The 10,354-nt window shown below is 38.8% G+C and overlaps 1 protein-coding gene across 1 annotated transcript; it reads left to right on the top strand.

The window, feature by feature from the left end:
• Nucleotides 1-347: 347 nt before the first annotated feature.
• Nucleotides 348-6,333, top strand: LOC147334681 (butyrophilin subfamily 2 member A2-like). Its single transcript, XM_086274001.1, has 6 exons — nucleotides 348-580; nucleotides 1,473-1,572; nucleotides 2,431-2,772; nucleotides 3,805-4,086; nucleotides 4,167-4,257; nucleotides 4,570-6,333. Exons 2-6 carry the CDS (start codon nucleotides 1,482-1,484, stop codon nucleotides 4,619-4,621), a joined length of 858 nt encoding a protein of 285 aa, XP_086130127.1. The 5' UTR covers nucleotides 348-580; nucleotides 1,473-1,481; the 3' UTR covers nucleotides 4,622-6,333.
• The last annotated feature ends 4,021 nt before the right edge of the window (nucleotides 6,334-10,354 follow it).

The raw sequence follows: 10,354 nt of genomic DNA, 5'->3' as shown, positions 1-10,354 counted from the left end.
ATCGTTTTTGCAAAACCTCAATGCAATTTTGCACTGATAACGAGGCTTTGTAGGGTGTTTCTGTTCTTATAGAGAGACTGTACGAGTCCAGTTTCACGTTTATGTACAAAAACGTGTTGATCTAACCCAAATAAAATATATTTTTAAAAGAACGTTATTAAATCGATTTATTTTACAGCCTTCAAACAAATTTGTCAAAATATGAAAATGATGAAATCAAAGACCACAGTGTGTGTGTGTGTGTGTGTGTGTGTGTGTGTGTGTGTGTGAGAGAGAGAGAGAGAGAGAGAGAGAGAGAGAGAGAGAGAGAGAGCGTTATAGAGAAAAGTGACACCAGAAATGCCATATCAGTGAAAGCTCACGGTAACGCTGAGACACGAGGTTTTATATATCTGTTGCTATATATTTACATATACATGGCATCTGCAAACAACGTTTAGCTTAAAAACACTGAGCTATATTATCGTCGTCACGATTTCCTCGTTTTAGACAGGAAGCTCACGCGGCTGATCGCACGTGACAGTGTAAACAAACAACAGAGCTCTTGCGCAGCAAGTCGTAGACTTTTGTTCTCTTTGAGGTAAGAATTCCTCTTAAATACTTTTGATTATTCTCATCAGAACTGTTATAGAAGTAAAACACCTTACAGTGTCGATGTAAAGGTTTTAACGTTTATGTGCAATTATATAAATATATCGTAACAAATAATACAAAGAAGAAACAGACAACAATACAGTGAAAGTGAACGTGGTATCCGTAACTTTCAGATAGGGTCCAACAACAAAAGAGGCATCAATGCCTTATAAAAGATGAATGCAAGTAAACAAGGACACAATAGCAGTAAGTCGCAATTCCCAAAAGGTCGATTCTGTCATCCCGCTGTAGCGTTTTCAGTGGGAGAAACATTTCGTTACCCATCCAAGTACAGTCGATTTAAATGTTAGAGTTTTCTCAGCTGACGGAAGGGGTCACAGCAGTTCGGGGGATTTTAAAACCGTCCAACATCGTTTATATGTCTTTGTCGTTTTCTGGCTTTGAGATTAAAACAATAGAATAGAATAGAATAGAATAGAATAGAATAGCTTTTTTCGCATTATATGACATGATAAAATCACAGTTAAGTATCTCTTGTGAGTATAAATTTTTGATTTAACTTTGATACTTAATGTCATTTAACACAAAAGCAAGAAGCTTATGACTACAGCGACAAAACTAAGTCCGGAGTCAATGCAGAAACTTAACAATCGGTTTATATGAAAATATCTGGAAGGGGGAGTTCATTGTTTTGAAAGCAAATATAAAAAACGAATTAAAAACGACCAGAAGAGGGAGAAAAAACAGTCAATGATGAAGAAAAGAGGACAAAACAAACAGAAAATGCCTTTTCTCTTGGAGCAAAATCGCACAATTAGCATGATTTATTTTGATTGTCTTTAATCTCGTTAATTTTACAACTTTTCTTTTTCTTTAAGATTTCCAAGATGCATCTGTGGAGATATAAGTTATCGTTGAGAGGCTACAGAGCCATGATTTTACAGCACATGATTTTCTGCCTTCTCCTGATACACAGAGGTGAGTTCATAGTTTTATCAGCATGGTGTCACTTCACATTGCACGCGCTGCCTCTTAACTGCGTGCAAAACATTTGTGGTTGAGATCAGTAACTTCCTCCTCCAGAATCAAAGAGCCAACCCACAAAGCCTTTCACAATAGCCTATCAAAGCCTATCAAGCATTTCTTTGTGTAGTCTTTTGTGTTTTGAATACTCTTTTCTACTGAACGCTCATTTGATGTCGCCATTGGATTATTAGACATTTTTACTGCATAATTGCATTATATGTTTTGTTATGCAACCTTTTGTGTTTCTCCTCCTTAAACCAAAAAACAGAAGCAAAGGCCACATTTTTGGTTGCCTGAACAGGTCATGATTGTTGTCATATATTATATTATATTATATTATATTATATTATATTATATTATATTATATTATATTATATTATATCGTAGTTTGTTTGTTTTTTATTATATCCTGGGGTCAGATGCCTTCTGTGTAAACGACTGTCATGTGGTTTGACTGCAGTTTACAGTACAGTTTGTACATTTTTTTCATTTTCTTCTCTGAGCTCAACGTCACCAAGGTTAAGTGCTTGGTAAGTTAAGATAAGATAAACCTTTATTAGTCCCACACATGGGAAATATTTGGGTCATGTAAGAAAGTACAAGTTTAAGACGTGAAAAACCCCCCACAATAGGTTAGATTATTATTATTATTAGTAGTAGTAGTAGTAGAAGTAGTATTTCCAGTTTGGTCTAATTTTATATAAATGTCAACTTGTTTGTAAACTGTAAGAGGTTTGACAGTAACTGTGACTTACACTGTCAGGAATGCTCACTTTACTCCGCTGTTTCCATTTTCCATTTCCTCCTCAGGGCGGCCTCTCATTGTCGTTCCATTGCGAGCAGTCGTGGCCACAGTTGGGGAAGAGGTTGTTTTGCCGTGCCACGTTAAACCAGAAATGAATGCTAATGGGATGAGACTGGAGTGGGCGAGACCTGACCTAACACCCGGGTTTGTTTACGAGTGGGCAGACGAAAAAGAACACGTGGTGAACAAACAGCCGTCGTACAGAGGAAGGACATCAGTGGTTAAGGAAAAACTGGAACATGGAGACATTTCACTGAAAATCTCAAACGTGACCATCTCTGATGAGGGAATATACAGATGCCTTGTGCCACAAGTGGGACAAGAGGCCTTCATTAAACTCATTGTTGGTAAGTAAATGCACGTTATATTATTTTTTTATGTCCTTTCTTTATGTATTAATGTGTTTTAAAGTACTTTGAGTGCTCAATTTGAGTTTAAAAATCTCATGTAACTGAAAGAAAAGAATGGAGACACTGGCTTCTTGTTCTCATGGAAACATTACATCTACTCATTACAACTACTTCAGATCAAGTTATCCTTTAGTGTCATGGGACTGGATCCCTGCATGGAGTAGAAGGATTTTTCAACCTTGAGGGAAGAAAGCTTGGGATCCTCTTGTTAATATGTATGCATGACTCAGGATATGTCATTAACTTCGAGAGATCTAATTCTCCACTAATGACCTCAACCAGATCTCAAACCCAAACCATAACTTTTGTCAAAAAAGCAAAAATTAAAATAAGACTTTTTTTTTCTGTGCTTTCTGTGCGGCTTAAGAGGTTAACTTATTTATTGCCCCCTTAATAAGTCAACAAATGAATACATTAATGTTCAGCATGCTGTTGCAGTGATACCTCACAGTAGTGTTTTGGGTATTAGCTCTGATGGGTTTGACTGGTGTTTTCAGTGTGGCGTTTACATGTTTTTCCCACAGCTGTGTGGGTTCTCTCCCAGTACCCCCACCTCCTCCCACAGTCCAAAGACATGCAGTTAGTGGGGTCAGGTTAACTGGCAGTTCAAAATTGTCTGTAGGCGTGAATGCTTTTTGACTTTATGTGTTAACCTTTCCACAGATTAGCAAACTATCCAGGGTGTACCGTGTCAAAATGCAATAATATTTTCTTCAAAATGCAACACTATGTTAGTAATTTGCTTTCATAATAACTAACTTGTATAATTAACTTAAGTGTATATGTGTCTCTTTGGTTATTTTAGCAAAGTTGTTCCATCGATTCATTTCCTTCTGCTTTTCCTGTTCACTTTTCTAAATTACTGGTCACACTGATACCTTTTACAAACATAATCAACCAATAATCACAATGTTGGCGCTGTGAATTTAAAGTATTTCTCCTGGTCTTGGTTGTCTTTTCTTTTTTTAGGTGCTGTCTCCTTTCCTAAAGTCACGGTAATAAGTAAAACCAGCAGCAGGGTGGTGTTACAGTGTGAGTCTGCAGGCTGGTATCCAGAGCCTGAGCTGCTGTGGTTGGACGGTGAGGGAAACCTCCTCTCTGCTGGCCCTGCAAAGACCCTCAGAGGTCCTGATGACCTCTATACTGTCAGCAGCAGAGTGACCGTGGAGAAGAGACACAGCAACAACATCACCTGCAGAGTCCAACAGAGGAACACCAACCAGAGCAGAGAGACACACATACATGTTCCAGGTAGATTTCATGATGAAATGCTTCATATCCCATATGTGAAACTACTGTGGTTTTTAATAATGTTACATGATATCTTCCAGTCCCGTCCTGGTCTTTGAAATTGGTCTTGGTTCCGGGCTTACTCGCCGTGTTTCTGAGTATTCTACTGACCATTCACAGATGCCGAGTAAGGTAAATAAGTCTCTCTTTTTTTCCATTTTAAAATAGTGTTTTTGTCATTACAAGAACATTAAATGTTCTCTACTGAGATCTGAGAAAACATGGCAAGCATGTCAACAATGTGCCATGACCCTAAACTTCTTTTTTCATTCACGAAGAATCAAAATAAAACCAATTCCAAATAGGGGGTAAATACTTTAAAAAGCCTGATAAATTAAGCCAATATTCAAACACAAGTGAATCCTCTTGTCTGTGAATTGTATACATTGGTCTATGTGACCACAAAGAACACAAAATGACAAGTTAACACTGTATTTTTACTAGGATTCATGAACATGATGAAAAAGAGGTGATGCTCAAGAATCCAGATGTGTAAACACCACAAGGAACAGCTTTGATAGATAACCACACAACTCCAGAGGGGCAAGAACTTCAGATGAAGTAAGATCAGGAAGTGGAGCTTCTGAAATATCTGGAGGAAGCAGGAGAGCAGCTGAAGAAGCTACACATTTCAATGACAGGGAAACAGGCTTTGAAAAAGAGTTTACATGAATACAGTGACTGTCATTGTCAGTATCCCTGAACAAAGCACTTGTGCTTAAACAGTCTTCAGTCTTTAGTCTCTCTGTATGTATTTCTAAATGGCAATAACTCAACTCAGTTCATCTGTGCAAATTGATTGTTACATTTCTTACTGTGTTAGATGACCTGTAGTATGTGTTTTATGTGATGAGGTCATGTAATCACTTTTATTGCATTAGTTGCATTAGTTGCATTAGTTGCATGAGTTGCATGAGTGGATATCATCAATATTTTCATCTGAGACATGTAGTTCTGACCATGAGCACAAAAGGTCCCCTTACCATTCAAACCTTCTGTTTATGAGGGAAACCAGTCAGTCAGACAAAAGTTGGCTTATAGGGAGAGAAGCCAAGAAAAGACAGAAGACGAACTGAAGTGTCAGACTGAGGCTTAAAAACAAAGATAAATAAGTATTATTTTGAACTGTGAACCATCCGAAGCTGCTTAGGAGTCCAAGAATAAAACATATTGTCTTGGAAACAAGGAGAATATGCTCCATTTCCCATTCCAGTGCATTATTGTAACTTTGTAACTACTTTTCTGGTTGTAGACACACCTTTTCAGGAAAAACAGCTATTTTGGGTCTCACCCAAAGTCACAGACTGACAATCCTAGTGTAGCTAATTTTGCTTTAAAATGGCCAATCAGGAGCGGTGAGCCTCAGGATTGGACCATGTCCATGGCCATAATATAGGAAGTAAAATTAAAATCACTGTAGAAACCTCAAAAGACCCAAAATGTTTTAACTTCATCTAGGCAACCAAAGAAGGGCTTCTTACCTCTAACCTACAGTTGATGACTGTCACTTTCATCAGCTGTTAATTTTGCACTGAGTCTAATAATCTGTGATAGCTACAATGCTAAATCAGAAGCAGCACTTTTCTGTGAGGCACCATTCATAAAGGTCTTGTATTAGAAAGAGTTTTCATAATGAATTTAAGTGCCATGCATGGCAGAGTCGATCTGACTAATAAGAGCCAAACAACATAGTTTTAAGGTCTAAACAGGCTATATTTATATACAGTCCAAATCAAGAAAACTTTATTTGCAAATGAGGCAGCACAACTGTACAATATATAATCTGTAGATAAATAATAAGTTAACAGTTTTATTTATTTTGGTTCTCGTTGTATTGACCTATTCTTAATTGTTGTGACAGTCTTCCTTTTTAACTGTATGCACCTCTGTTTCTCTCCTTTAATATCAAATTAATGTATTTCTATTGAAAAATAATACTTGTTAATACAATCTTTGTAAATAATACATTCTTTCTCATTTTTCTTAAATATAAGCCTATTTATTTACTGTGCATGTATCTTGTAACTCGAGCAGGTGCAGCTATGTTACAGCTGTGCTACTTAGTGGTGCAATGAGCAGCTCAGCTTCAACTGAAACTGCTCTGTTATTTTATTCTGAGAGAGGACGAGTTGCAACATGTCTCTTGTCATCTTGTTATTCCAGTTTTGTTTTTTTCTTGGAATAAATACAGTTTGGTCGACCACATGCTAAGCCCTGCTTCACTAATGTCATTTTTCCTTTTTTTTAAATTTATGTCCTGTCTGGCAGTTTTTGCAATCAGAACTCTGATCTGAATGCTTGTGGGGCCAAACACATTTTACTTTTTGAAGATCAGCTCTATACATTCTCTATTGGCTCCACTTGTGTTTCTTTTATCTGTTTCTTTATTCATTTGTATTTGTTGTTTCCATTATAAAATTTTATATGGTATGATATTATAATATCTAATCAGGGACAGGAAGAAAAATATATCTAGGCCACAGCCCCCAAAACTACTGAAAACCTGAGACAACACATTTCTTCGACATCCTATGAAGAAGGACGGAGGCACCAGATGGGGCAGCCATCCAAGAGGACCAGAGGCAAGGGAGGGCTGTTGCAGGGGTGTTATTAGTGTCATTATTATTGTCACGGTATGGCATGGCAAACCGTGGGGATGTGGGGAAAAGGAGGACCCAGGCGCGGTACTCTGTGTATAAACAGTGCGTTTATTTACAGTGATGGTAGAAAGTAACAATAAACCCCAGTGTATTCCCCAGACTCCCGTGTCGTGTCTCCCTCGTGCTCTCTGCTCCCGTGTCAGCACCCCCCGGTGCTCGCTGCTCTCCCAAGCCTTCCACCCTCCTCCTGCGGGAAACAATAGCGGCAGCTGTCAGGACACTCCGTAATGGCAGGCATACACTTTCAGACTAAACAGAAGACTAACGTGGAGTCTCATGCAATGATCCCGCGCCAGTGGAAGCTCCAAGACTCTCTTAAGTAGCTCCCCCGACGAGGCCTGATCAGCAGCAGGTGTGTGGCTTCGGGTGTGGCCAGTCCCCTTGCAGGGCCACACCCTCCAGGCCTGACGCCGCCTATAAACAGGTGCTCAGCCACACACACACACACACATATATATACACAAGCACAGAGAAGGGAAGCAACACCAAAATACACAACAATAACACAGGTCCATGACTGCCCAGGGGTCCTGGGTCGCCCAGTCCCAGGACCCTGACAATTATGGAGCCATTCATCCTGTTTTGTTTGTTCTATTATGTAACCTTTAGATCACAGCTTCCAGACTGTCAAACAGACTGTACTACGATGCAAAGTGTAGTGCTATGCTAACATTTGTATTTTTGCCTAGAACAGGCAGATTAGCAACTTTTATAAAATGTAAATACCTTTATTAAACGGTACTGGTATGTAAAGAGTGGGAAGCCTTTTTCTCTTTAATTTAACAAGCTAAGTGGCCTATTTCTTTGCTTCTTCATTTTTGTGTCTCATGACCCCAACGTTAACTCAAAATTCTGTTTTGGACTCAAGGTTTGGCTGTAACATTCATCCTTTTAGGAAGTTGGAAACAGCTGAGTCATATTTGTATTATTCTCGTCTTTCCTCAGGCCAGGAGGTAACGTCCTTCAATAGTATTACAGCATGATATAATAACTATAACTCTTTATTTTAGAAAATGTATACCCATTTAGGCAATCAGTTGTATAACCTGCTTTTTCCTCCCACTGTCGCAAACTGTTGCTTAAAGCAAAGAGGAGCAAAGAGGTGCCCTTTGCCAACCTGCCTAAGGACAACGTCTCCACAAATATTGACATTCACTGGTCAATTTATTAGTATTTGTGTAGTGACAGTGTCTGCTGATCCATATGAAAGAATGCAGCAACATTAACAGAATATTTACCCACCAAATTGCAGCAGATTTTTAAAAAAGAAATCTTGGCAGCTTTAAAATTTTGATTTGGAAACAGAGATTAATTCGTCGAAAACTGTTACTAGAGCAGGGCGTGGGTCAGTAAGGGAAAACTAGGAATTCACAGGTGCAACTGGAACAAAGCGGTACCCGCTGAGAAGAGAAAAGAACAAAGCTAGAAAGGTGGCGAGGCGAAGGACACTGGGGGAAAACCAACAGATATCAGGTTCCTGATGGAATTTTCCAGTCATACCTTTGGATCATGACACTTGGTCTGTGTTACAAAAAAACAACTCATCTTCCAGTTCCTGCTGCTGATACACATAGTGGTAATAGTATCATGCAGTAGGGCATGACACCACTACCACTATGCTTCACCGTGATGATGGTAGCCAGCTCCACAGTCCTTTTATCCTCTAGATATATTGACCAGAAAATTTTGTTTATCATGGTCTGGTCATGGTTTCTCTAACCCTAAAATATGTATGAAAAGCATTAAATTAATTAATTAATTAATTTCAAAGAGTCAAAGCATTTTGTATTCTGAATAATCAGTGTTTTGTTACATTTACTACAATCTTGTATTTTTTGGCTAAGTCTACACACAAATATTTTTTACACATACAAATCCTGATATACAAGTACAAAATATTTATAACCACTATTTGAGCCCATACAAAACACAGACTTAACAATGTGGTGTATGCTGTACAGTGCAGCGAGGAATGCCCAGACCTCTACATTGGAGAGACCAAACAGCCACTTCACAAGCGCATGGCACAACACAGAAGAGCCACCTCCACAGGACAAGACTCAGCAGTCCATCTGCATCTTAAGGATAAAGGACACTCTTTCGAGGATGCCAATGTTCACATTTTGGACAGAGAGGACAGATGGTTTGAAAGAGGAGTGAAAGAAGCCATCTATGTCCACTGTGAGCGATCGGCTTTGAACAGAGGCGGGGGTTTACGACACCAACTGTCTGCCATCTATAATCCAGTTTTTAGATCCCTTCCCAGACGCCTTAATGCCCACTCACATCCTGGGCCATCTGACCTCAGGAAATCACATGATAGGGTGGGGCCAGGTTTCACAATGAGCTCACCCGAAACCCTGGCTGATTGTGACCCACACCCGTTTTCACACCTTGGCTCATGTGATTAGGTAGAGGATCATCAGGGGGTCCTTTGTCCCTCTTTGGAGGGAAAATCCCACTGGGTTTAAATCTGGGACTCTCCACCATTTGACCTTAGAACTGAAGAAGCTTCTCGGATGAGAGGTGAAACGTCTTCAAGCAACTCAAAGAAGTCCAGACGCTTTTCTTTGCAAGCTCCTTTGACTACAATCACCTGGATGACTGTGTATGTGACAAGCAAGGCCACTAGAGGGAAGCAGAGTATCAGATTGATAACCAGTGATTTCCATTAACTTCTTCTTTTCTAAGAGTGCAACAATGATTAGTTTAATAAGAATTTAAAAACACAGATTTTAAATAGATATTTAACTGATCTTGCTTTCTTTTTTCTTGTTTTCCAGCAATTCACAGAATAAAAGTATTTGTGTAAGGCTTTCTCATTACTGTCAACCAATTGGCCTGGTTTGCTGGCTGCTTGGGGCAATCTGCTGTGGGAGCGATAGCGGTTGCTAAACTGTGGCCGCCCTGATTACACAGGCGTGGCTAGCTACAGGTTCATTTGAAGTCTTTTAGATGCTGGTATGGTTCTTTTTTATGCATCTAGTTATCTCAAATCTCTAAATGATTTCACACTGTTTGTTCTAAAATAAGATGAAGCGAGAATCCTTGAAAAACTGGTAAGGTCAGAAATTATAAAGAATAATTCTGCATGTTCTTGAACTCTTGCCGTTTGCCTGCAAGCCAAAAAGCTGAGTAGAAGATGTTGTGTTAACTTTATTTTGCTTGTTTTTAAGCATCTTGCAAACAGTTATATATTAACCAGTTAAAGGGATTTGAGACACCAGGGCTATTATATTTTTATAGACCAGTCACCACCCATGTAAAATCTAGGAGGACTTTATTTTTTTGTCTGTGAAACACAATATCATTCTCTTCTTAATAAAAGTGGCAGATAAAAGCATTGATAATGGAGAATAAAATTTGTAATCATTACTTTGTTTCAGCATGGTTTATATTACTACAACCAGTCACCATCTGATAACCTGATGTATTTCTTAAGTTAAACATGCAATTTCCTGTTTTAAAGCACTTTCATCAAGTTGAGGAAAACTGGTTAGTATAGCATGAAAACTATCACCCCAATGTGAACTTTAGGCCAGTTTTATTGTGACCAGTCAAAAGTTTTG

The sequence above is a fragment of the Aulonocara sp. 'chitande type north' Nkhata Bay genome, linkage group LG3 (genome assembly GCF_057382095.1).
Source record: "Aulonocara sp. 'chitande type north' Nkhata Bay isolate Kocher_YH1m ecotype deep benthic linkage group LG3, A_spYH_male_GT1.1, whole genome shotgun sequence".
NCBI lineage: Eukaryota > Metazoa > Chordata > Actinopteri > Cichliformes > Cichlidae > Aulonocara > Aulonocara sp. 'chitande type north' Nkhata Bay.
The sequence above is the reverse complement of the archived record's forward strand: the minus strand, read 5'-3'. Positions and strand labels throughout refer to the sequence as shown.

Coding starts and splice junctions, on each gene's coding strand:
- LOC147334681 (XM_086274001.1), top strand. CDS start 1,482: ATGCATCTGTGGAGATATAAGTTATCGTTGAGAGGCTACAGAGCCATG. Junction 2,773..3,804: donor CTTCATTAAACTCATTGTTG/GTAAGTAAATGC, acceptor TTCTTTTTTTAG/GTGCTGTCTCCTTTCCTAAA. Junction 4,258..4,569: donor ATTCACAGATGCCGAGTAAG/GTAAATAAGTCT, acceptor TATTTTTACTAG/GATTCATGAACATGATGAAA.